The sequence below is a fragment of the Rhipicephalus sanguineus genome, chromosome 7 (assembly GCF_013339695.2).
Source record: "Rhipicephalus sanguineus isolate Rsan-2018 chromosome 7, BIME_Rsan_1.4, whole genome shotgun sequence".
Lineage (NCBI taxonomy): Eukaryota > Metazoa > Arthropoda > Arachnida > Ixodida > Ixodidae > Rhipicephalus > Rhipicephalus sanguineus.
This window is the reverse complement of record NC_051182.1, coordinates 96,995,971-97,023,697: the sequence shown is the minus strand read 5'-3', so window position 1 is coordinate 97,023,697 and position 27,727 is coordinate 96,995,971. Positions and strand designations below refer to the sequence as shown.

Sequence of the window (27,727 nt, the reverse complement as noted above, 5' to 3'; positions counted from 1 at the left end):
CGAAGGCACGAAATACACGAAGAAGTCGTGACAAACGACTAGTCTTGGCTCGCGTTGGCTGCAGTGTGCGGCCAACATGGCAGCTTCCTTGCCGTAATCGTCGAAGATGATCGGCTGCGCGCTCAGAGGCCGTCAAACTCCGATTAAATGTCACAACTGAGCTCCGCTTATCGCTGCTGCACCCGCCGGCATGGCAGCCAAGACGCAGGTGTACCTGCACAACTTCTTCGTCTACAACCCCACGTACGGGAAGCGGGAGGACGAGGTAAGAAAACGACCTTCGCTCGTCGCGTAGTCGTGTTTTGCTGGCCTACAACAACAACATCTCAGCGGCACGAACCCGCGCGCATTCGTTTTTAGGTCATTTTAGTAACGGAGTTAATCTTTGCAATACGGGTCTGCAGTTACGGATGAACTAGCGCCAGTCCTGAACGGATTCATTTGTATGCTCGTCACGGTGTTTCGTGTACGACCTGCAATGCAGTTAGTGAACGCCGCCGTGTTGTTTTGTTAGAGTGGGTGTGAGGGTTTTTGAACGCAGAGCTATTGTGCAACAAATATATTATGCCGAGGCGCCTACATTAATTGGTTACGTTTCATGTGCGTGTTCATGTGTAGTTCAGCTGCTTGCGGCAGTTGTCGGTTCTGTAAACATCCGCTTCAAGAGGGCATTACTCTTTATATGGGATATTTTTTTGTTTGTTCCGCTTGTAGCGATGGAAATGAAAACGTTGATTCAGAACGGATTGCGAGCGCTCATCTTCGTAAAAATATACCTGACATCTACCGGAAGGAAAGGAATAACGAACAAACTTATATTGTAGGTTAGTGTATGCGAAACGCCGTGTGTACTCCGTGTTCACTGTGGAAATATTCACTTTAATCGCGTCGGCTCTGAAGTCAAGTAGCAAAATTACAATGTATTCAACGCGATGTTAACACTGTTAGAAAATCTACGAAAACGAAACAATTCAAAAAACTTTTAGAGTAGCAGTTACCGTTTGCACAGCCGTTGTGTGCTGCGGCGTCACCTTATAATAAAATGTCACCAATGCCTCGTGCAAGCGCATCTCCTACACTGTTAGGTAGTTGCTGCCATATCTGAAGCATCATTGTGCAGTCTTTAAAAGTTTAAGATCGCTCTGTAGAAACTACTGGGAGTTCACATTAATGCAGAGCTTTTGTATACGATGTCCACTGTAGCTTTTTTTGTGGCTATGAGTGCTAAAGTAGCATTGAGTTTTCTTGTGTGCTGTCACTAAGCACCTGAGCAAAACTGGGTAAACATTCCTTACAATGTGTTCAGGACATCTGGGTCACGATACTGTAAAAGTGTGCCATTCTGTTTCTATTCTGTATCCCCCAATGGCACACCATGGTTGGTCAAAATCTTCCAGGCCATGCTCACTGCACTTGTTTGTCAAGGGATGCTACGAAGGACGAGAAAATGCCCCATCTTATGAATAAGTCCAATCAAAACTGAAACTTCTTTGGAATAACCGGAGGGTGCCCCGTCGAACAGAATGCATTATACCACCCCCGGTGACGAGGGTGACACACAAAATGATGCATTCGTACATAGTGTACGCACAGTAATAAGTAACAAGACCTGCCACAGGGCTGTGGCATTCTCCTGCTGAATGCAAGGTGAGGGTTTCAATTGTCATGCCGACTGATGTGCTTAGTCACTTCACCATCTCTGAGGAAAGTCCACAGCACCTTTGCTGCGTGCAATACCCAGTCGTGCGAGTAGAAGATATTCAATTACTGAGGCTGACAAAACAGAGCATAGAAAATGAAAGAACTAGTAATTGACTTGCGATACCAATCCCACAAAAAGTATGCATGGTGGAGCAAACTGTGTCATATATGAAACTGGATGTATGAAATTTTTATCCAGCCAGGCATCTCTAAAAGATTAGTGAAATGAAGCCTAAGTGCACAGCTGTGGAAAGGATGTACATGCATTTAGCTCACTTGTATACTTTTGGTCCTGGAATTTCCAGCATATCAGTTATACTGAGTTTGACTCCAAGAAATTCGTATTTAAGCATGTAAATCCGAACTCATAGCGTTCAGTAGCATTTCTCACATGCTGAAACAAAAATTTCAATTGTGGGTAGTCTAGGAAATGAATTACTCCTCAAGATAATTACTTTAATTGAGTTATTGCTCAGGTTAAATGTAATTATTCTGTTTTTCTACAAATCTACCCTGCATGTTCAGAAACAAAAGATGAATCAGTTTGATGTCACACTCTTTATAGGGTTAAGCTTTCTTCTCTGTTGTAGTGCTTATCATTTAGCTTGCTTCGTATGTGCACAATTTACATGGATGTTACCTTCCTTCTGCAGGAGCACAAGAAGATAATATATTACTACCCTGAAGACGCTGAGCAAGACGTGAAATTACGTAATGTTGGCCTCTGTGAGGCACTCGTAAACTTTACACAGTAAGTGATGCATGACACTTGATTGTTCGTTAAAAATGTGTTCTCAATAGCCAATAAAGTGTGGTGTAGTTACAGCATTTTGCTGTTAAGGTAGCTGTGCCTGGTGTTTAACTCGGCCATCACATGCTGCCATGTGCAGTTCCTGTAGCTGCAAGTTCAATTTCAATTTCTTTGAAGACTGCTTGTTTGTTTAACATACCTTATGTGAAAAAGTACATTATGGAAGTTATGAATCGAAATGGAAATGCAAGGAACTGCATTCACGGTACAAGGAACAAATACAGGAATCATGGGGATATAATTATCATTGTAGACTATTCTCAAGTACTAGTAGACATTGCCAGAGAATGGATATGTTCAATTGAACAAAGCAGCGGCATCAATATAAAACATAAAAAAAAGGCAAACATGCAAATGAGAGATAAGACAGGAACAATGTCGACATGAAGCTGCAACCAGGTGAGGATATTTGCGTTCATGCACTTTCCATTGTGTTAGTGGCACTCGAGATAGAACTGGCAGAAATGACCTCCAAACAGTGATCATATTTTCAGCAAAAGTCAATTATGTACTGCTTCTGTGATTGTGTCATTGTTTTGTTCACTTCACTCGCTGCCCTGTTTGTCATCTTTTACCTAAGCACATGTGTATGCTCCCTTGACAACAGCCCATACAAGTATTGGTGCTGTAAACTTTCGCATAGTGTTCACTTAGTTCAGCATCACGATGAATTAAAAGCACTTACGCCATTTTGTGGCTTTAGTTAATGTTTTGTGGTGGCCACAGGGATAAACTCAGCTGTATGAACTGAACACCATGACTGCCAAGCTCGCTGATGTTCATGAAGTTAATATGCAGAATAGATGTGAAAATGCTATGTGCTTATTGGTCATTCGAATTCACGTTTTATTTTGGTACAGGAGATACAGGTCGTTTATATTATATTTTTTCTTCTTATTTTTCACCTGGAAGGACCTTCTCCCCATCAAAGCCCTGTGAAGTGCTGCACACCCAGAAGACTCGGCAGTTCTTCCTGCAACCCGAGGAAAACTTCTGGATGGTCATGGTGTGTCCCTCACCACCTGTACATAGTATACTGTCACTGTATCAATTCTGGCATACTGCACCCCATTTTAATTCATTACCTACAGCGAAACATTTGTAATATGTAACCTTGTACTGCATTAAATTAACACTTGTACAAAGTTAGCTGCATGCTATTACACAAAGGAGTCTTCACAGAGAATCTACCTATAGTCGGGTACAACTTTAGAAAAAAGCGGCATTTGCACCTCAAAGGCGGATGCACACGCGCTTCCACCAATGGGCGCGCGCTCTAGACTGACGTCACGAGCCGGACGGCCGGTGCCTCCGCTCAAGGAGAAGAAGCGGGACTATTTCTTTGCCGCGGAGGCAATCGGCTGCCGCGCTTCGGTCATATGGGCGGGGCCTCTCCTTTTTTCTAAAGTTGTACCCGACTATAGTGAAGAATCGGCTTTTTCAGTTTTATTTATTGCATGACTAGTGTCTGTCAAGGTGAGGCAGATGTTCACATGTTCGTGAGAAAAGTGGCTATGCTTGTTTTGAGACTGCCTGTTTGCTTCTCAAGTCTGAGAATAACTGTGTGAGGTCAGCAGGTGACATTGACAATATACGGTACTTGCATGGCATGTACAGGTAATGCATGGTCTGAAGGACTGTTTGTAAATATATTTATTCCGAGCTCAATAAGAATATAGTAACATTGCTTGAGGGAAGGGGGTTTAGGAAGAGCTAGGAGTGAAAGCGAAGAGTAAAGAATCCATGGTGGCAAAGTAGTAAACGACAACTCTCTCATCAGTTCCACAAAAGCATGGAAAGTAAAGAATAGGTTTTAGGACAGCAAATTATGTACAGATATGAATGTGGCACAGAAGAGGGACCGAATGCACAAAGAAATGACGAGAGACAATTGTGCAAAACACATGGCTTTGCTTGCTAATAGTACGTACTGATATGTTCGCCACTGATGTCATTCTTTCACAGTCTCTGAAAGAATGACAGGCATGATGAAAAGTGGTGCTTTCTTTTCCTTGCAGACAATAGGCCTGCCAACACAGCAGAAGACACGCAATAACCAGCTATACGTAGAGCACCTTTCTGATGACATCCAAGACCACGTGTACCAGGCTATTCTTGAGGGCGTTTACAAGATGTTCCAGGTTGGTGTCATAGGCCACACAAGGATTACAACAGAGTTCCGTGGAACTTATTGGTTGGTGTCGTGGTGTTCCTACTGAGCCTTCATCAGTGGCCAGGACACCCATCTTCACTTCTCTCGCCTGTGCACGTCAAATGTCGCTGCAGGTATGGGTACCTGTGCACAGGAGCTCAGCCTGTAACTGTTCAGGGAAGGCAAGCCCCAACACTCTTTAACTGGTTGTTGAAAAGTCTTTGAACATGGGGTGTTGCTGGAGACAACGTTTGCAACAAAGTGGTCTTGTCTTAAGGCAGCAACTGCCTGCCTTACCACCTCTATCTGTATGCCTTGTACACTCTCAGAGGGCAAGACCAAAAGTGGGGGCGTGTGACATGGAGGTGCCGGCTTGCTGAATTGGGCGAGTCAGAAGGGAAGAGGAAGCAGTCAGTAAAAAATCGAGAGAGAGGGAAAGAAAAAAAGAACAGAAAAGAAAAACACAAAGTGAGGGGAGGGGGGACAGTGTCGAAAAGGTAGAAGGGGTGGGGGGAGCTGAATCATTGTTGTCAAATATAAGCATCACCTAAAAATGATAATTTGGTGGTGATCAGAATAGAAATTTTTATGGAAAAAGCTTAAGCCTCTCTGGTTTTTGTTGTGTATCTACCGTATTGGCCATAGCATAAGGGCCATAACTATACCATAGAGGCCATGAACAGTGCACTATTAAATATGCAAGGAACCACATCTGGAGGGCAAGTGTATCCTTTGGCCTGAGCTCAAGCACCCCTGAGCAGAGGAAACAGAGAGAGGAACTGCTCAGAGAAACAGATGGGGGCATGAATGCAACACACTGCCTCAGGACATCGAGACTACGGAACAGTGCACATGGCTCCCAAGGCTGGGAGCCCCGACAAGGGCAAAATAATCGCCGAACAGTAACAAACATAGACATGCGCACTAAGGGAGGGGAGTGCAGGGGGGCAGCGATACCCCCCTCCCCTTACCCCTTACTTGTCTAAGGGGGCACAAAGTCTGCCCCATACTTTACTCAGTTCGATCTGTCCCATGATTGTTTAAAGTGTAGAGTTATGGCAATGCAGCTTTTTGACAATAACGTTGGCTGTGGAGCCCCAAGATTGCATTCCAAGAACTGTTTGCTCGCCACCTTTACTCCCGTATAGCCGGGGACCAAATGCAGAGAAATTCATCACTTGATTTGTATTTTTGCATCCTATAGGAAGCTTGCTTTCTGTGGGACATGACCATTGAGGGGGGGCAGGGGGCACTTTGGTGAAACTTGGTGTCCCCCAATGGGGCACCCTGCACATGCCTATGGTAACGGAAAAATGTATTGTGGCCAGCCAGTTTCCAAAACGTGTATACACAATGTTTGATGTTTCACTGTGCTCCCCCTAAACCTACTCTTGCTCACACGCACTTTGTGCGCACATTAGCACAGGCTTTAGGTCGACAGCCAAGCGACAGTGTTCTATGACCAGCTGCCACCTCTTCCAGCTAGGACTGCGTGACAATTCTCGAAGGAGAAATGGCGTTTCATAACTGTGCCCTGATTTTTCGCAAGGAAGGAGCTCGCAAGTTCTTTTAAAACATAAACTAATGGAGTGTTATGTACTCTTGTAGTGCGTGTGCTCTACTCTGAGCCAAGAAACAAACAAAAGTTAGTGCCAGTCCCGACATTTCTCCATAAGAAAAGCAGTGATTTAAACTAGGATGATTAAAACTTTAGCAATAATGTATTTTTATGTGCTGATATCAAATGAAAACAGTTTTTATGCACACTCCGCCATTACATGTTTTTATTGAACTGCCAGCACAGATCTTGCTGCATTAAATTTCATCAGGTTGTACACATGCTAAGGAGTGCTAAGGAACCATAAAGCTGTGCATAATAAGCACAGCCTTATGGTTCTAGCTTTTCTAGAGCAAAAGTTATGAAGCTTCAATGTTCTCACTTGAATGACTGAGAAAATGTACTTTTCATATTACACCCTTTCTAAACATTTACAACTTCCAAAAGCAACATTTGACAGCCTTTTACACTCTCGAAACTCAGCTTTCTAGCACAAAAACAAAATTACCAAAATTTTGTGCTCCAAGGCTGAGACAGGGTTGTCTGCAGATTGTAAGGCTCGAAAAAAATAAAACAAAGAAAAAGCGAAACAACTCAGTCAGTCACTGACATGATATGAAAAGCTATAATGGCTAAAAGAATAACCTAGGAGTCATGAAAATTGATGGGGTAGCAAAATCCAAAAATAAAATTTTCAAAAAATCATTTTTTTTTACAATTTTCAGTCCCAAAAAGCAGCTTCCAGATGCAATAAATAGTGAAGTACACACAACACTCTGTCTTTTGTGTCTTTTCTGCGTCCGTGTTCATAGGTTGTGATACTGCTGATCCTAGCTTGGTTGGCCTGGCATGCTGCCATCTTAGCAGGGTGGTTGATTGGGCTAGCTGATGATTCATTATCGTTATGTTTGCAGCGCAAAATATGATGCTTTAATAATACACACCCAGTCTGCATTTGTCAAGTTTTCATATCGTTTTTGTCATCCTTGTTAACATATGTGCTCTGCGTTTTAAGGTACACTCAAACCTCGCTATTACAAAGTCGCATCTGACACGAAAATAAGTTTGTTATATCCAAAAATTTGTTATATACGTATATTTGTAACACTTTATCTATGACGAGGCTATTCTTCATTGACTTCATTATAAACGATAGTTCGTTATATCGAGGTACGAGTGTACTGCCATTCCTCGGTGCATAATAAATCTTTTGACTGGGTGTGGTGAGAGGACCCGAAGTTACTGTCTATTACAGTAGCAGTCAATCGAAGAAGAGACACAGCAGTAGAGCGTTTTCATTGATTCACATATAGGTTTCAGTTTTTGTAGTTAATGACATCGAGTGTGGCATTTACTGGTTTACAAGGTTGCTCGGTCTCTGCTCTTTTGTTGTTGTTGTTTTTTTTTTGCCAGATGTTTGGAGGCTCACTGTCAGAGGTGCTCGCCGATCCTTTGAAAAAGGGCAAGCTGAAAGACTTTCTGGACTGGGTGAGTTCATTGCAGTCACTGCACAGTGACTTGGTGTGCAAAAATGTTATAACGAGCTCGGAGGCGCACTAAAGAGAAACATGAAAGCAGCTTTCAAGGCCCTTTTGTTTTTTCGTGAGATTCTGAAAAAATAAATTGAAAGCCGAACTTCAGAAACAGTAGAAAACTTGCCCTGGTCTCTATCTTTCCTATCTGCATCGTTTTCTACGTTTTTATTATTACATTTCAAATTGGTTCATTGAGGCGAAAGCCTTAGATGCCTCATGAAATGGGAAAATTGACCGTCGGTGGCGTCAGCACGAGTGATGCAAAAAAAAAAAAAACATCATGTGACGATGTCATAGTGATGTCACAGGTTGCCAAAATTTGTGATGTCATCATGACATGACATAATGTGACGTTACATGCTGATGTCATCACGACGTCATTGCTTTGTCAAAGGTGAACAAATCACAGAGGCAGTGCAAAACTACGTTAGGTTCAGAAAGCTTTCGGAGGGAGGGCAGCGGAGGATCAGTACATTGGCTGAGAAGAAAAAGCAGAATAAGATGGCTTTCGTCTTGGCAAATGCATAACAAATCCTGTTAGCTTATTGCCAATCTGGCTACTGATACTGAACTTGACGCACTTTTGAAAGCACTCCAGCGCTCAGCGGGGTTGTATCTGCCTGGCACTCAAAGAATCGAAACTGTTTCCTTTGATTTCGGGACCTTGACCGCTGTCCGACCGTCGTGCAGCAAATCCCCCGCCTGCGTGTCCAGCATGCCGACCTGCTGGACGTGTTCCAAGGGGTGCAGTTCTTGCCGCTGGACAAGCACGCTTTCCTCCGGGTCCAGTGCTTCGTCAACCGACTCGAGGGACGCTTTGGGTGAGGTCACGCTCTATTGATGCTGTTCACGCACCACTGCTTGTCGGCAGCTGTGCACTATAAATTTCATGTATTGTTTGTTGTGCGGTTGAATCCATGGATAATAAAAAATGGGCCACATTTCAGCAAGGAAAAAAAAATACAAAATAAGAAGGACTTGTATTCCGTAGGGGCTTCACATTAAACAGCCCCCGCTGTCCTAAATTACTTTTTAGCTGCTTGCTGTGGTCTGTCTCATGGCACATGTGTTATGTAGGACTTTAAATCTTATTGACGCAGTGTTGATTAAGTATTTCAATTGATGAGTTGTTAGTACTAGTAGTAGGCATTTAAATGGCATTTAAATTTATGTGTACAGTACTCGCGGAATCAAACACTACATCGTTTTTTTAGTATTACGATTGCTATGAGCTATTGCACGTGATAACTGCCTCATGTCGTTGCCAATCTGGCTTCTAAAGGTAATGTTAGCTCTGACGTAAGCATTCGAGTCAAAATTACGCCAATATGATACGAGCTGTCTACGCTGGAAACGAAAATATGAGCATTGCTTAACGCTAAATTTTCACATTTAAATCCACGAGTACTGTACGCAGTAGTAGTATAAACGGTAAGCTTCAAGTTAAAGTGAATTTGTGGTGCCTGTCAAATGTTCACTGCTTTCAAGCATGACTGCAGCCCCTAATAAAGTAAAATTTAATTTACAGAGAAATCCGGTCTTCCGTCTTCCTCTGCAATGACCTGCTTGTCTGGTGAGTACAGAACGCTGCCACCTGAATGTGCTTCGTTTTTCTTTTTGTGCCTTACCTAGAGATTGGAGCACGATTAAATACTTGATTGTAGTAGTAGTTTCCAATGAGAACTTAGAATTAAATTTTGATTATAATGAAGCAGGTAGTTGAAGCTACTTATAGCAGTATTCGAATGTCACGATAACAAGTTGCAACCAGTAAATGTTGCAACCGGGTTGTGTGGAAAAAACAAAACAGCCAGATGGCAGAGCTGCACAGAGGTGGTGTTATGGCGAATTCCATTGGGAGAGCAAGAGCACTCAAAAGCACGCTGAAAGTGCTCTCTTCAGAGCCGGCGTGTTTCAGTGGTCGAACAGGAGTTGGAGCACCGTCATCCATTGGTAGAGCGAGAGCGCTTTTGCTGCGCCGAGAGCAGCGAAGAGCAGTTCAGTCTGCTCCCCGTTGAAAAGCGTAGTGAGCGGAGAACGCAGGAAGTCACGTGACTTGTTAACGTCATATCTGCTCATACCCTCCCAACAATCCTCCTCACTTCTTTGCATTTCGCTTGCTCGTGTACGGCGGCAATGGCGGCAGCGAAGCGTGTGTGGTGCTCTGGCTCCAACAATTTTGACGTCGTTGCGGTAGATTCTGGTAGTGTTCGTCTACCTTGCCTGTCGTCAAATGCACGGGGGACGGTGGCAGCAAAGCGTCGTCGTCTTGCCGAAATACTTGACAATCTTGAATTTCGGTTCGAGACAAGCAAGCACCCCCCCCCCCTTCCCCTTCATATCTAGTCGGATTATCCTTCCCCGTAAGGGGGGCGCTTGCTCGGCATTTTACGGTAAGACTAGTGGGCTAGGGTCTAGGTGGCGTTGGCTAGGGTCCCTACAAACAATCACTAAACGCGTGGCCGCGCGCGCTAAAATACATGTGCGACGTGCGCGCTCAAACAAGCAAAAAAGCAATCAAATTCACTTTAACTTCTGTAGTAGACGGTGGCTGACGTTGCATCAAAGAAAGCAGGATGCGCTGAGCTTGCGATTCCATCATGTAATAGTAGGAAGCGGCAACATTGCAGGATGGCGAGTAAGCGAGTGCGTCCTACCGATCACTGCCACAAGTACTTTCCCCGACCGCCCGGCTGGCCCGGCTCAGATCACACGTGCTTCGCAGCAGAGGATGCTGGGATGCATAACATTTCTCCTCACTCATTTTTTTTACTCCCTCCCACCTGCTCTCTGGAAGCGTGCTGCATTCCAGTGGCAGATCGAGTGACACTGCTCTCAGTGCTCTGCCCCCCACTCCTCACTGCACGGCGCCCCTACTCCTGTTCTCTCAATGGAATTCGCCATTAGTCCTCTGACAGTGGCGCAATGGCGCCTCTCCCTTCCTCCTCTTGGCTGCAGATTGCATTGGCTCGTTAAACTCGTTAGGGGGGCACATGGCCCTAAGCAGTTGTTTTTTTTTTTTTAATTGCTTGGTCAATTCTGATTAAACTTGCCGAGGTGATGTATATATGTGCGCTGATTTCAAATATGTGATTATTTTTCAAGTAGAATGTGTAGTATTTAAAATATATTTCATATGTCTTTTGGGGAGCAAGATTTTTTCCTAAACTGAGAGAGCTAAGTAAATGGGCATATCACAATAATGTGGAATCAGAAGTGCGTGCATACAACAAAAATATACGTTCTAAACCCACTTGAACAAAATTTATAGTATGTCTAACATTTATGAATGAAATCTCTACCTGACATTGACGTCATTTCGTTTCGATGCACGGCCGCGCCGGATTCACTGGTGCTCCGCCGAGTGTTGCCAGGCTGAGCTGTGTTCACCCTAGGAGTGGACAAGCCTCTACATGGCTCAGGTCATTGGATTGTATATTCAAAGGGGTCTCCTTTGGCTCAAGCTCTGTTTTACTTGAACAAATTTCCAGTGCCCTTAGAATTCAAATTTTCGAGGTTCTCTTGTAAAAGGGAGATAAAACCGAACGAAAATACAACTTCCCTTTAGTTGGGGCTGAGCCCGCAACCTTTGCATTGCGCTTGATTTAATGAACCGTTTCCCATTAAGCTTCTGCTTCACCTAGATCAGTCTAATCTTGTTGCTTGCTTTTGTGTGGAATGTTGATTGGAGTATTAACTTCATTGGTGCACCACTGTGTGCTGCCACTGTTCTCCAGGAGTGGCCTGGAGCAGGGGGACATGCAGGTGCTGTACCAGTACCTGGTGCATGACGTACTCCAGAGCACCGTGGAGAGCGAGCTCCTGCCAGGGTGCCCTCTTGCACCGAAACCAGCAACAGGTGCCACCCAGTGCAGGTGAGGCCTCAGCAATGTTAGTCACTGCACTCACTGAACTGGTGCCACAATCAAACTTTGACACAATATTAATGAGAACTAACTGACCGTTATGGTCTGTTAGTTCTCATTAACATTGTGTCTAACTAACAAAAACGAGCCCTTAAAAAATTCCCCTTCTTTCTTTCAATCAAACTTTGAGTATGATGAACCTGGATAAAGTAAATTAGTCTGTATATAAAAAACTGTAAACTTGCCGTCTAATTTGCAAAATGAGTGCTTCATAACAAATCTAATTTGCAAAATGAGTGCTTCATAACAAACTGAATGTCGCATATATATAGAATCATTGCAGCTAACAGCGTGAAACACGTAGGCGAGGAAGCAAGAAGTGGACACGGCACAGCACTGTCTACGTGTTTCGCGCTGTTAGCTGCAATGAATCTACACCAACTCGCCCAGTTTTCCATCCTACTTAATATATATAGAACTTAAAAGGCCAGCAAGCAAATGCCGACCTTCTTTCGCATCTGCCAAACAAGCTCACCAATTTGTGCAGAAAGCCACGGCAATCACATTTTGTGAATATCACAGCACAGCGCTGCGCAGACACTCCATTTTGAAAAACAGTTTCCGCGCCCCTCACGTGCGCCTGTCCATTCCTCTTCACCTGCGAAGTGATGTAAAGTTGCCCATGCGCAACTTTATGTAGCACCGACCTCGTCGATTGGTCCTCTGCACTACGAAACGGCACCTTGGCACGGCGGTGATGCAGTTTTGACCACACAGTTACCACGCATCCTCAACATGCCGCTAGGGTGACCTTGGGCGCGATCTTGTACATGTTCTTAAAACGAACGGAGGCTGTCTGTTCTATCCAGCCGTACCCGAATGGTCAGTGTGAACCGTGACAGACGTCACGGCCCTTACATCGACCAATCGCATGCGGCTGGATAGAACAGGCCGCCTCCGTCCATTTTAAGAACGTGTACAAGATCGCCCCACTTAGAACCGCTCTGACACGAGGGACACGTGGAGGAAGTCTTGCTTAGTCGTTGGCTGCACACCGATAACGTAATCGCTGGTGTCGTGTTAAGTTGCCGAAGTGGGCGTAGTCGCGACATTGAGCTACGCCTACCCCTTTTTGGTAGAGAAGGGTAGGAAGGCCGAGCGAGAAACCGAATCCAGCCGAAGCGGGTTGTTCTATGCCCTGTAACTTCCTTATTACAGTAGTTATACAGAAAATTCTTGCTGCAGCATGTTCACATCGTACAACTACTCAGTTATCTCTTCATCACAAACTTTGGACCATGAGGTTGTCTACTGGCCCTTCAAGGTAGGTCCTCTGGTAATGAGGGAATTCATCATCAGCCTGTCTACGCCCACTGCAGGGCAAAGGCCTCTCCCTTGTTCCGCCAATCAACCCGGTCCTGTGCTTTCTGCTGCCACGTTATACCTGCAAACTTCTTAATCTCATCTACCCACCTAATTTTCTGTCTCCCCCTCACGCGTTTGCCATCTCTTGGAATCCAGTCAGTTACCCTTAATGACCACCGGTTATCCTGCCGACGTGCTACGTGCCCGGCCCATATCCATTTCTTCTTCTTGATTTCAACTATGATGTCCTTAACCCCCATTTGTTCCCTTGCCCACTCTGCTCTCTTCCTGTCTCTTAAAGGGGCCCTGCAACACCTTTCTTTGTTATATTGGAATAGTCCCATTATTGACGTATGACTCTTCACGAGCCATGTGCCGCAAAAATTTTTCGAATCCGTCAAGTCTAAGTGGACTTACCAAATTATAGAGATCACGTTCCGCAGCTTTCTCTCTCAACTCAACGCAGCGAGCGCACGGAAAGCTGCGCGCGGCGTGAGGGGAGGGAGGGAGGGCGGAGGTGCGAGGAGGCGACGTCAGCGCCGGCGGCATTTTTTTTTTTTTCATTTTTTTCTCTGGCGTCTCGGCGCAACCACGTGGTCTGTGCCGCCACTTCCGGTCGGCTTGCGTCGTTCTCGTCGAGCGGAGTCGATCGCGCTGTGTATCGCGCGTGCTTGAAAACTGCGCGTCGGTTTGGTAATGTTGGGTGTGCACCTCGAACGCCGTAGTGTTTTCATTGCTCTGCCAACCATGGAAGCAAACGTGCGCGCTCGTTTGGAACGAATGACAGCTGAGATCAGTTTCGGCCCATACTCCGATACACCGCCTCGTAAGACGGCACTGGCAGACGACCCCGAAGCGCCGCCATTACCGGACGCCAGCATTGTTATCGGAGACACGCCGCGCTCCTGCCTCGGTCGGTCGTGAGAACGTGCCGACGATGCAGTTCTCAGCTGACGAGGCAACACTCGAACGGCTGCCACTCTCAACGGCAACCGGCGATGGTCAAAAGCACAGAAATATTCACGTTTTCGGCACTGCGCATGGCGAAGAAAACGGAACCACGCAACTACGAGCAGACGAGCTGTCGGTGAGACCGGAAGTGCTAATATTAATGTTTGTTCGGTGTTTTTAACGCGATAACATAATATAAACATACATATTATCTACTTATTGAACTCAAAATTAACAACGAAAGTAATAATGAGGGTGTTATCGTGATTATAACATCAGCCAATGGTGGAACTGCCGACAATCGCGTCATATTTTGCGGACTAATACATCATTTGTCGAGAGAAGAGGGAGCGATTTTCAGCTGACTTTGAGAATTTATTGTAAATTCCAGGCCGTGCGCATCGCTATAATATTTGGCTCGCGTGTTCTCGGGAGCCTCGACTACCGATCGGCAGCGCTTTTTGAGCATGCTCGAAAAGTGTTGCAGGGCCCCTTTAAGGTTACACCTATCATTTTCCTTTCCATCGCTCTCTGCGGCGTCCTCAATTTAAGTTGAGCCCTCTTTGTAAGTCTCCAGGTTTCTGCTCCGTAGGTAAGCACCGGTAAGATGCAGCTGTTATATACCTTCCTCTTGAGGGATAGTGGTAGATTACCATTCATGATTTGATAATGCTTGCCGAATGAGCCCCATCCCATCCTTATTCTTCTAGTTATTTCACTCTCATGGTTCGGCTCAGCGGTTACTACCTGTCCTAAGTAGACGTACTCCTTTACAACTTCCAGTGTCTCGCCACCTATCGCAAAGCGCTGTTCTCTGCCAAGATTGTTCCACATTACTTTAGTTTTATGCATATTAATTTTCAGACCTACTCTTCTACTTTCAATGAGGGAATTAGTTTACACTTTATGCTCAGGTACATGATGAATCTACACCAAAAGCCATCTCCAACTGTATCGGTCTACACTACCTGCAAATAAAAATTGTGGGTTTGAAAGCTGTCGGGGCCCCTTGAAAAAAGCCCTCCTCATCTAAACTGAGAGGGCTTTCTTTTTTTTTTGTGTGTGTGTGTGTGTGTGTGTGTGTGTGTGCGTGCGTGCGTGTGTGTGTGTGTGTGTGTGTGAGTTTCATATTTCTTTCACAGTTGCTTAAAGTCGTACGCACGCCTGAGAAAAATTGTTTTTGCTCCAGATTTAGTACACATCATAAGAGTTCCTCATGCAGCAACGTGTCTTGATAAGGGCTTCTACCATGACCGTGCAGGTTCCTGTACGGTCCGGTTGACGAGGAAGAGACCCTGTCGCGGACTCAGCGAATTTACGTGTCTGACTCATTGGGTCAGCGAGAGCAGTGCCACCTGTTGATCTTCAGGGCATACAGCTCCACCGTCTGCCTCCTGTTCAACGGTGAGGGACAGTCATTGGGGTTGGGGTTATGGGCAAAGACGTTCTTGCCACACCCCGCTGAGCAATCATTATCATCATCATTGTCATCGTCAGTCTATCTTATGTCCACTGTAGGATGAAGGTCTCTGTCAACGATCTCCAACCCACCCTGCTGTGCACAAACTGATTCCAATTTATTTCTGCAGATTGCTTAAAGGGACACTGAAGGCAGATATTAAGTCGACGTTGATTGTTGAAATAGCGGTCCAGAAACCTCGTAGTGCTACTTTTGTGCCAAGGAAGTGCTTATTTTGAAATAAAATCACGTTTTAGTGGTCTGCATTGCGTTAACGCACTTCAAATCACCCGCCTGAAAGCGTTCTTTCTCACGTCACTGTTGCCGTGCCCAACGTTGCCCACCTTTACTGCGCAGCGGCGTGCACCATTCGGGCATCCGGCAACATCACGTGCATGTGGCATTTTGTCAAACTTTCTGTCAGAGCGACTTTCACAAGCGTGCAAAACGCGACACTGAAACTACCACTGAGACGCGACCGCGTGAGCGAAGCAGGGCGCCGGGCGAAGCGCAGTTCGGCGAAAACGGAACCTTTGAACCACGCGCGCCCTTCCCCATGGCAACGCCAAAGAGGTTCTTTTTTCCATGAATCAAACAGAAACGAACAAGCAGCATTTTATTCCTTGTCTTGATGCGCGGGAGGTTCTTTTTTTTATTTCAGCTAGTTTGATTATGAGTGATTAATTGCAGTCGGACTTTTTTATGTCATCGGGATCATTTCCAAAATGTCCCACCACTCGTGGCGCACGTCGTGTGATACATTTAGCTTAATTTCTCGGTAAGTAGGGCACTGCTGTTGATAGTATTGCCGTTTTAGACGTTGTCATACATTAAGCTTTCACTCTGATGTAAATTGTTATCTGCCTTTAGTGTCCCTTTAAATGGGGGCACTGCTTTAAGACTTTTTGTTTGTTTCTTGATCAATTTTGATTAAACTTGCTTGCCGAGTTTATGTATGTTTGCGTGCTGATTACAAACATGCAATTGTTTTTCTGGTGAAATATGTAGTTTTTATGATATGAAACATTCCGTGTGCCTTTTTGGGAGCAAGGAATTAAGGGAGGCTGCTTCTAAAACTTTTGTTTTAATTTTTGATGGATTTTGATGAAACTTGGCTTATGCTTATATATATGCTGATTACAATATGCAAATATTTTCCTAGTACAATATGTAGTCTTTAAAATATTCGTCATTCCTCGTGCCTTTTTTCATTTTGATAGCAAGATTTTTCCTAAACTCAGACAGTTACAAAGTAAATCAGCGTATTGCAATCATTGGGAATGAGAACTGTATGCAGTAAAACAATAATGCATGTTCTATACCCTTTTGAACAAAAAAAAATTGCGGTATGTTCAACATTCAAGAGCGAAATCCCACTTGGCATCGACTCACTTGTGAATGTTCGTCATACCATAACTTTTGTTCAGATTGGTTGAGAACAACCATTCGTGCATGCAGTTCTCGTTCCCAATTATTGTGACATGCTTATTTACTTTGAAACTATATCTGTTTAGGAGAAAATATTGCTCGCACAGTGCAAAACTGTGCATGAAATGATAAATATTTCAGAAACTACATATATTGTGCTGGAAAAATAATGACATTATTGAAACCAGCACACAAATAGTATGCACACACTTACCAAGTTTGATCAATATGGATCAACAATTTAAAAAGCGTTACAGCGTAGCCTTTAATTTCTTTGACCTACCTAACCCTTTGCCATCCTCGACCGCATTTTAATGCGATAGCGTTAGAGAGCTCGTGTAGCAGAAATTCCGCCGCCGGTGTCGGGACCGTTGGTTGTGAGCGAAAAATCATCCGTGAGCGAAAAATCTAGAAAGAAAATGGACAACTATGTCCATCTAGCGGAAAACATATCAACAAGCAAACAACAAACGCTAGATAATGTGCTGCCATCTGTGAGGCATTGTGAGACTCTTCATCGCCTCCGAGATGGCAAGCGCGCGGCGTGTATCTTGGAGGCCATGCGACTCTTGCTTTAGATCAAAAACCTGTATGTACCATTCTCTCTCGCGCGCGCGTGTGTGTGTCTGTGTGCGTGTGTGTGTAACAATACACATTAATAAGTATGCACTTAGTGGTTGAAGTGCGCACCAGGGGCCGGATTTCGCTATTGCGTTCAACTCTTAAAGGCGAAGCTTAAGGGTCCCCCAATTTTTGTTTGTATCTCTTCGTGTCCATTCCAATCTTCTAAATGAGCATCCATTATCTATACTTTTCGTGAGGTGACCTCTCCAGTTCCATATTTTTCTTTTAATATCTACACTCAAACCTCATTATAACAAAGTCACATCTGCCACGAAAATAACTTCATTATGTCTGAAAATTTGTTATAAACATTTATTGGTAACACTGTATCTATGACAAGACTATTCTTCATTTACTTTGTTATAACCGAGAATTTGTTATATCCGTGTTCGTTATATCGAGGTGTGAGTGTACTACAATATTGGCTACCACTGTTTGTTCTCTGATGCACTCTGCTATCTTCCTATCTCTTAGAGTTGCACCTATCATTTTTGGTTCCTATCATGTTGAGCAATATGAAAGCCAAATTGCTTTCAAGAGGACGTAGTGACCAAGCGCAAATGCTCTGTACAAATGTGTTCAACAAGACTGAAATATATCGCATTAGAATCCATACGTCATGAGTTTAAAGGATGTGGCATAAGTCTGGTCGGTTTGGCTTAATTTTTATGTACAGACTGTTTTATATTTCACTTTTTTTTTTATGTGAGAATAAACAGTGCTGCTATGTGGGTTGTCCTTCCATCCTCATTTCTGGCACTTTTATTACACGTTTTAATATAGTGAGTGATTACTTTTGTGACCATTTTTTGTATTAATTGAGTGAACAAACATTGATTGATTGATTGATTGATTGATTGATTGATTGATTTGTTACTGAAAATGTTAAAAACAAGTACACTGCCCCTTCTCATATATCACTGCACCTGCTTTGAAGTTCAGCTGTTATTACTCATATTATGTCAATGCACCATGTTCAAGAATGAGCGCACATGATCACCGCCGTCAAAATGATCACAAAATGCACACGGTCAATTCAAATCTGTGTTGAAGCGGAAATATTTCCAGGGAGATTATATGTTTTGCAAGGTGGTGTTTTTTTTTTTTTTTTTCGTGTTACTTACGGCCACTTGGCAGGGAACTGAAAATTCTTCATTGCAGCAGGATTTTCACTGCAGCTGAGCATTTCTTATAAGGGGATACAAGTGTATTCGCGTTCAATTTCACTTTGCTCTTTTGCCACTCAAACACCCTTCTAAAAGACGAACGCACAACACATTTTAATGCCTGATTGTGCTCCCCGTCCATCTATGCTGTAAATCTCCTCAACGTTTACCCTCTCGTGCTTTTTTTTTTTTTTGCAGTAAGTCACGAGCTGACAGTGGCATTCCTCAAGAGCCTGGAGAGCTACCTCTCCACGGAGTTTGTAGCCCTTGCCAACGAGATCGGCAAGCAGTGCACCAAGCTGTCCAGCCTGTAAGCCGCTCCTTGAGCCATTCTCTACGCCAAGGGTTCATTTTTTGTAACCTTGTGCAGCACAACACCAGTGTTCCTAGAGTCCATAAAGCATATCCTACTCCCTCGTAGTTTAGTTAGTTAGTTAGTTAGTTAGTTAATTAGTTAGTTAGTTGGTTAGTTAGTTAGTTAGTTAGTTAGTTAGTTAGTTAGTTAGTTAGTTAGTTAGTTAGTTAGTTAGTTAGTTAGTTAGTTAGTTAGTTAGTTAGCTAGTTAGTTAGAAATACTGCTAAACTAATATATACTCACGGAAGTGTCACAAGCTCACCACAGCAACTTAGCCGCTAAGGTTTCATGCTGCTGAGCTCGAGGGTTTGGTTTCCAGCCACATTGCTACATGGGCAAAATGAAGAAGCATCTGTGTACTCAGTACATGTTAAAGGGACAACTAAAGTGAAAATATGAATCAGAATAGATTGATAAATTGTACTCTGAGACCTCTAATGTCATTAATCTCACCATCCTAGGTTTTTTCAATAGAGGCAAAAATCAAGGTCAGAATTTCAGTTTTAAATTTCGCGCCGAAACCTCTGGGCATGACGTCGCAAATTTCACAGTGTATATTTTGTATTTTGGCGACATGTGCTCAACGAAATTTTCTGAAACTTTGTATGTTAGGTCTCTAGCTCCCCTGGAGGACAATGTAGTTCATTTTTACTGATTACGAACTACGTTAGCACTAGTAGATGCTGTCAAAATCTATTGACGTCATGGCAACTTGGTGTGGGAATTTCAAGGTGGCGTCGCCACCTGTGTTTTCTTTTTACACGTTCTCTCGCTTACCAAGCATCTTCTCGCGGCAAGCATGGTCATTTTGGAATCGTTAGAGAGTTATTTACAAATATGAGAAAAAACGTTTCTCTCTTTAGTGCTCTTTTAAAGGTGCATGTTAAAGAACCTCAGGTGGTTAAAATCAATCCACAATTCTCTACTACTACATGCTTTGTAATCATATAGTAGATTTTTTTTTTGGTATACAACCACAGAATTTAATTTATTTTTGAAGTTTCAGAATGTAACACCTGAACGGCTATACAGTGGATAGTATGTGAAAATGTGCACAAATTAGTGAATCACTTAAGCAATGTGAGACTGCATCACGTTGTGCTTCTTGCAAGATTGAAGTTTGTTTGCTTTACATTTGTATGTTCCTTTGTAACAATCGTCTTGGCTGTCATGTAATGATGTGAGCACATTTGAATTGTATTTCATCGCAAATTTGGGCATTACCTAAGCATGGTAGCCATGTGAGCTCAAAGGAAGATACACGTTAACATTCGACATAGCAACCATCACCATGTCTATGTGCAACCCTGTACATTTGTGCTTTGGCGTGTGTTTATTATTATTAATTTTAAAGGTCATCACCCATGATGAGGTACCATATACGCAAGGACATTTTCTTTCCGCACACCATGATGTAGTGTGCATCGACTGTACAGCCATATCTTTTAAGCTGGGAATGCAGTTTACAGCGTTGCTACACAAATGAAATATTTGATGCTTAGAAGTTGTTTTAATTCTACTGAAATTAAATACCAAAAAACAAGCTGGAGTTACATGCATTCTTCGTACTCACGGGACTCCAGATCCTGCTCTTGAAGCAGTTTGAAAAACCATTGTCTGGTCGACTGCAGCCGATAACTAAATACATTAAAATATTGCACTATGAAATGAAAAAAAGAAAAACCCTTTTTGCATGGCCCCCATACAAAATATTGTGCTTGAAATACAAGTGAATGTGTCATGAAAGGTTCCAAGAAATGTACATTTAGTATTTTACAAAGACTGAAGAAAAGTGGCTTAGCACAATAAATGCAAAATCCAGAGTGTCAAGAATTCTTTTTAAATTAGTGCTGTTTCTCTGCATGTCATCCAAGATTCAAACATGATATACGGCTGTGATTATACGTAGTGATACAGCCATAATGCTATATACATAGTGATATATAATGTGACACGTAGAATTAGTGATATACAGCAGGCTCTCAGCAAATGGAAATCTGTTAAACGGAACTGCTGCTTAAATGGAACAACTGCCTCCCGTAATATGATTGGCTTCATACATGAATTCACCCCTGTTCATGTCGCAGAAAATGGAACTCCTGCTGAATGAAACATATTTTCCTGGTCCCTTCATGTCCCGTTTAATGAGAGTCTACTGTATAGTACTTTAGTGAATTGGTGATACATAATGATGCATACATAATGCTTTACCTAGTGGTTACAGTGCTGCAGCTGTATGAATGCTAGTTTTAGAAGCTTTGTTCAGTTGTAGGGTAAAAAGTTTACAAAATGTGCATTCAATGTAAATACTGGATATCAGTGTTCAGGCATGCAGCCTGCATTTCTGTAGCTCTGCCTTCAGCAGAGTGTGCGAACAATGTAATACAATGATCATTTAACGGCTGCTCAGTAAAACTTGACTGGTATGTTTAACCAGTTTGGTGTGCGTGGTCTCTTATCTTTTGACCCTGCTGCCTCTGTGTTTCAGTTCCCCTCTGGACGGCCAGAGCAAATACATCTACTTCAACCGCATGAACCTGGCTCAGAAGTCGACGGTGCATTCCGAGAGAAGGACGGGTATTGTGGTGCCTCCAGAATTGGTTCGCTTCTTGGCTGACATCAACGAGGATCTAAAACAGTGAGTGCCAGCAACGGTGCTGCTTTTAGTGCATTTGCAAGGCACTGTTGTGTCTACAGTAGACTCTTGATAAACGGAAATTCAAGGGACCGAAGAAATTAGCTCCATGGGGAGACGTCGGTCATTCAAAAATGTTTTTTTTTTTTTTTGGGTGAACTGAATTAATATTAAAGGGACACTAAACAGGAAAACGATTTATCTCGTATTGGTAAATTACTCTTTCATAATAGCAAAATCGCCACGCTTGCCACGAGAAGACGCTTGGTAAGTGAGAAAACGCGCAAAAAGAAAATGCCAGTGGCGACGCCACCTTGAAATCTTCGCACCAATCACCGTGACGTCGTAGATTTTGATGGTGTGCGCTAGGGCATACACCGTTCCTAATCGGTAAAAATGAGGTGCATTGTCCTCTGAGGGGGCCATAGACTTAACATACCAGGTTTCAGAAAATTTGAGCCAGTGTCGCCAAAAACGAAAAATACACTTTTAAATCCGTGAAGTCAGGTGCGGAGATACCGGCGCAAAATTTAAAAGTGAAACTTTGACCTTGATTTTCTCCTCTATTAATAGACATATCATGGTCAAATTAATGCCATTAGAGTTTTCAAAGTAGAATTTGTCAATATAAATCAACGATTAATTGTTCCACTTTAGTGCCCCTTTAATATTTAATTCAGTTTTTTCTGCATATTCCAATTCTCTAAGAAATTTTCAACAGCTGCATTAGAACTAAAGATATGCAATTTCCAAAATGAATTTAGCATAATTTTTGCAGGGCTTTTCAGCAACTTCACTTTGTCAAACACAAAAACAATGTGGCAAGATTCCCAGACAGCTGGTCTAGCCATTGATGCTATTTATTTTTACAGCGAAAGCTGTTATGAGATCATTTCACCGGCCGTTTTTGGCGCCGTAGTTGTCCGCCGCCGCCGCCGGTGTCCGTAACCAATATCACTCGAAATAAGAAAAAAATTCCAGAATAGAACGAGGTTCCAACCTGGACCCTCTGCGTGGGAGCCCAGTATTCAACCTCTGAGCCATGCCGGTGCTTGAAACTGCTTTGCAAAAAGTTCCTATACAGGCTTCATGTCAGGAAGGAACCACATTAGCATATGCAATATAGCGTGGTAGAAGAGTAAAATAAGCGCCAAGCGTCGCACAACGCGAATTCTGTAACCAGGCATCACACAATGCGAATTGCACAACGAGTAGGTTGTTGAATGCTTCCAAACAAGGTTTAAACCTCCTTGCTTCCAACCCATTACAGGGCTCTGCCATAATTCTTCGTCGTCATCAGGCACAGCATCAACAAAGTGCGCATTATGCCTTGCATGCATTTAGCAGGTACCACGGCTTTCCGTAGAATGACGAAAAAAACCCGCATTTTCCCGAAGGGGAGTATGAGGAAGTGCGAAGCACGGGGTGATGCTATGAGGGGGCGCGCGCGACTAAACTGCAGAGCCGAGCGAAGGAGACGGCAGCGAGAGAGCACGCGCCAGCCGACCCACGGAGGTCTGGCCGTTTTTAAGTGCAAAGCACTTTTACTGATGATGATGATCTGTCTTCCGAACTCGTTCCGAACTCGTTCCGCAACGCGTTCAACTTGTTGGCGGCGTTGCGCACGCCCGAGATGGGGCTCAGGTTGTTGTCGAACCACAGTCGATCGCACACCGCGCAGCTATATCCGAAGCTGCGGTCCAGGAAGTCTCGCTGGAAGCGTGCGTCCGGCCGATCGAATTCGAGGGCCCGCGCTCGCTCACGCATCGCGCGTCCCCGCGCCAGATCGGCTTCGGGGTGCTCGGCTCGCTTCGCACGCTTTGGTTCGGCGTCTCGCCGCCGGCCTTCATCACCGCAGGCAATGCGCGGGGCGCGCGCAGTCACGGAGCGGAGGGCGGAGCGCGCGCAGTCACGTGGGGCATGACGTCGCTGCGCCGTTGCTACTGACGCTCCTCCTCCTCTCCGCTCTCCGCGGCGTTGCTATGGGACGGCGGATTCAGGGTCGCTTATAAAGTGCATTCGCACTTAAAATGGCACAGTGCCTGCTGCCATGCTTCTCAAAAATTACAATGATTTATAGCGTAGTGGGTTCCTCGCAAGTGCACTTGTATTCGTTGCCAAGGAAGCCCATAAGCGCATGATCCATTTCCTCGGGGTCTCAGTAAAGTTCTTGCCCTCCCCCCCCCCCCCTTCTCTCTCCTACGTCAACGTATGTTATACAGTATGACGGGAGAGGGAAATAGCGACCGGGCGTCACCCAATGCAAATTACATAACTGGTGGGTCGTTTAAAGCTTCCAACCCATTATAAAGGGCTGAGCCATAATTCTTCATCGTCATCAGTCATCGCGTCAACAAAGTGCAAATAATGCCTTACATGTAGCTGGTGCCTCGCTTCTCCGCAGAATGACAAATAATAGCTTAGTAGGTGCTTCCCAACTCCACAAAAATTGTGATTTATGGCGTAGTGGGGGTACCTTTCTAGTGTACTTGTATTGTAGCCCCTAGAGAGCTTACAACGGGCTCTAGAAACGCCGCTGTTCCAGCTTTCGCTGTGACTGTGCTGCGGTTTCAGCGCAGGCCTGGCGTCTTTTTTCATAATTGTGTTCGCCAAATTATAATTCTCGATAATCATTAATAGTATGCAGCAAAAATTTTTCATTCATGTTTGCATCTGTTTATCTTGCATTCGAATTTCATAAGAAAAATAGAAACAATCAAATGAGCAGCATCACTAGCTAGACCAGCTCTCTGGTGATCTTGCCACATACTACTTCGTTTTTGTGTATCTGATTATTGAAAGCTTTTTTTTTTTACTTTATGTAAATACAAAACCAACCAATGAAAGGCGCCTGTTCTGTTTAAGCGATTTCTGTTTACTGAAATTTAGCTGTATTTACGTTCCCTGTTTGTGGTGCAAAAAATAAGTGGCATTTAAAAAAGACTGGATCAACATCCTTTGTCACTATGGACAATTCCTAGTAGCCTTGAAGTGTCAGCTTTCAGTGCATTGATAAACTCCTTTTTTCATTTTGGCTAACTACCATCGTTCAGCTAGTGTCACCCAAATGAAGGCATCTCTAAACCTCATCCCACTAGTTACGCGCCGAAAGCACACTCGCATTTGCCTGTTTCATAAAATATTTTATCATAATCCGAAACTTTGTTCCTGATTAATTTAACCTGCTCCCTTCATTTCTCTTCGTCGTAATCACCAACAAAAAGTCCCAGTCCCCCATTGCAACACAGTAACATATGCCCAATCATATCTCCAAAGAACTTGTAATGAATGGAATTCCCTGCCTGCATCAATAACAAGCATCAATGACTCCATTCAATTTAAGAATGTCCTTAAAACAATGATTACCTAATTACCCCCTTTATGCTTTGTTCATCAGTTGATTTATATTGCTTTTTGCCTTCACCGTGTAATAAAAAGAAAATTATTGTTCATCATTTGCTTTTTTATGATGTAAGTTGTTAGGAGTATTCATCTTCGTACCCCTATTAGCGACTATGTTTGTATGCCATTTGCTTTGTGTTCCTTGTTTTTTCATTGTTGTGCATTGCCGTTCCCCTCTGAAATATACTGTGTACCCTGAGGGTAAAATAAATTAGTAAAGAAATAAATATCAAGACGAACATGTGCTTAGAATGCTAAGCACGACTTAACGCACAGTGCCTCGCGTTTCCTCATTATTTTGAATGTTTTCGCTCTTGTGCATGCCAGTGCTCCCACGTTTGTAATTCATTCCTTTTTAGCTGGTTTACATTTTGCGTATAATGTAGAGCTGTGCGAATAGCAAAATTTTGGGTGCGAAGCGAATTCGAATATTGAAGTGTGTGTGCGAATCGAATCGAATATCTTTCGAATATTTCTCGAATATTTCCAGAATATTTTTCGAATACTTCGAAGCGAAATTGCAGAAAAGAAAGTTTGAGGGGATTCCTAAGCATATTCTTATGAGATAGCAACATGAAAGTGTTTCTTTTCGCTAGGTTGATGAAGCACTGGCGGGGTGGTGTTTCATAGTTGTCTTATCAAGAATGAGGCAATGTAGAGGCCGAATTCTATTTATGTACATGATTTGGTGCAACCAAAGTGTTGCCGACAACACTTTACACGTGATAGGCATAGATGCCATTTCCCCACCTCTCCTCTTTCAACTTCTGTGGAAGCCCAACTAATGTGGCGGACAAGGGTGTGCTCCCTTCAATTCCAGAGTTCCAAATCTGCCTCGTAGACGTCGATATATAAGAACGTCTGAAATTTTGGATGCTAAAAATCTTCGGCTTCCGATTTTTCAGACTTCCTGCCCAAATTTCAGGTCCAAAACAGCATTAATTGAGCCCCCACCTCTGCCACAGCTTTCATCTCCATGTTGGAACCAGTGTTTTCTTGAGTTAAATTTGCGACCGTAGCAAAGCTTGAAAAGCAGCTTTGCCGCAAATCGGTGTGTGATCAGGTGAAGCATATTGAAAATCTAAGGACCACTTACAAACGGACGTTGTCTCTTGGCAAAGTTCGACCGTAACGGAGCTTGAAAGGCAGCTTTGCCGCAATACGAGAGTGTGAGGAGGTGAAGCATATTGAAAATTTGAAGGGGTCACTTTCAATCGGGCGTTGAACTGTATTTGTTTTGGGGAAATTCGAATAGTTCGAATAGTAAAATTCCAGTGCAAATCGAATCGAATAGGAAACACTATTCGAAAAATATTCGAAATTTCGAATATTCGCACACTCCTAGTATAATGATATGTAGTACCTCTAGTTGTGCTCAGTTTATCTGCAAATACCTAGCATTCTATGTTTGTCTGCTGTGGGTGAAGCATCTGCTGTACCTACAAGTCTTACTAATGCAGGGTCGAGGATGCTGGTGAGATGACGGCCAAGACGACCAGCGAGTGGTGGGTGGTCGGGAAGGTGTCGGACCAGCGCGAGTTTTACGTCGTGCTCAACCAGAAGAGCGCCAACATCATCCAGATACATGGTGTGCTATATTTTGTTTTGTTTTTTTTCCTCTTGTTGCCGCACGCACATTTTACAAATTCATTTTTAATGTGGCACAGTATGTGAGCTGTGTATGTCTTGATTTCATGACTGTTAAGGCTCAAATCGCTCTAAGCTGACACAGCATTGACTTGATGTGCCAACATCCCAAGACAGCCCTTTTCATAGTGTTGGCACAGTGCTAACGCCTGAACAGTCGGCAGACTAATCACCACTGGGCATGTTGGCAGCACGTCAGCAGGAACGGGTCCGACAACAGACAATTCAGCAGTGTTGTCGCATTGTGTTGACTTGACTGACAGTTAAACAAAATCAAAATACTAAATATATTTTAACTGAAGATGACGTGGAATGTAGTACTACTTAGTTTTTTTAGTGCACTCGTTCATTGCACTTGAAAGGTGTGCATTAACTGTTAGGATTATTCTTAGTATACTTTAGTGCAATAAACGGGGACAAAGAAAGGACCACACGAACGCAGCGCAATCTATCAACTGAGTTTTATTGAAAAACACACACGTATATACTCGTGCAAAGATTCACAAGGTCAAAATCTAAACAGGAACAAGATTTGATTTAATGGCTGGCGCTCAAGAAATCTAATACAGCAGCATGCAACGTGTGTTTTTTGCGCTAAAGTATAGTATACTAAGATACTGAACCAACTCGCCCAAAAAGCACTTTTTTGTAGGATTATTCTTTGGAGGAGGCCACTAGGCATGTATGACATCCGGCAGCACATCATTGATGATATCCAAGCATTCGTGATGCAGCTGTCAGTGAGTTGAGTAGCATGCACTGTCAAATCCATTGTAGCTGGGATCGACTAATTTATCACAGCGGGTGAAACGTACAGTCCTGCATGGTGCTGTGCTTCAGCTAAACGGAGGTGCTTTTTGGATGTCTAGTTGAATTTAATATAATGTATGAATGGCATTTGCTTGTTGCGTTGATATTGAACTGCTCTGCATAATATTTTCTTCTTTTCTTTTCTCTCCCTTTCACAGATGAAGTCAAGAGGCTATGTGCCAGCCAGTTTCAGAACATTTTTTTTCTCGACTGACCACGGCCTCCACTGTGTGTTTGTACATAATAAATATGTTGCCTCGAA

At 43.5% G+C, this 27,727-nt stretch overlaps 1 protein-coding gene across 1 annotated transcript; it reads left to right on the top strand.

The window, feature by feature from the left end:
• Positions 1-48: 48 nt before the first annotated feature.
• Positions 49-27,727, top strand: LOC119399621 (vacuolar fusion protein CCZ1 homolog). Its single transcript, XM_037666423.2, has 13 exons — positions 49-265; positions 2,355-2,452; positions 3,425-3,518; positions 4,531-4,653; positions 7,636-7,710; positions 8,448-8,578; positions 9,286-9,330; positions 11,495-11,632; positions 15,201-15,343; positions 18,815-18,926; positions 21,460-21,609; positions 26,469-26,596; positions 27,624-27,727. Exons 1-13 carry the CDS (start codon positions 191-193, stop codon positions 27,677-27,679), a joined length of 1,368 nt encoding a protein of 455 aa, XP_037522351.1. The 5' UTR covers positions 49-190; the 3' UTR covers positions 27,680-27,727.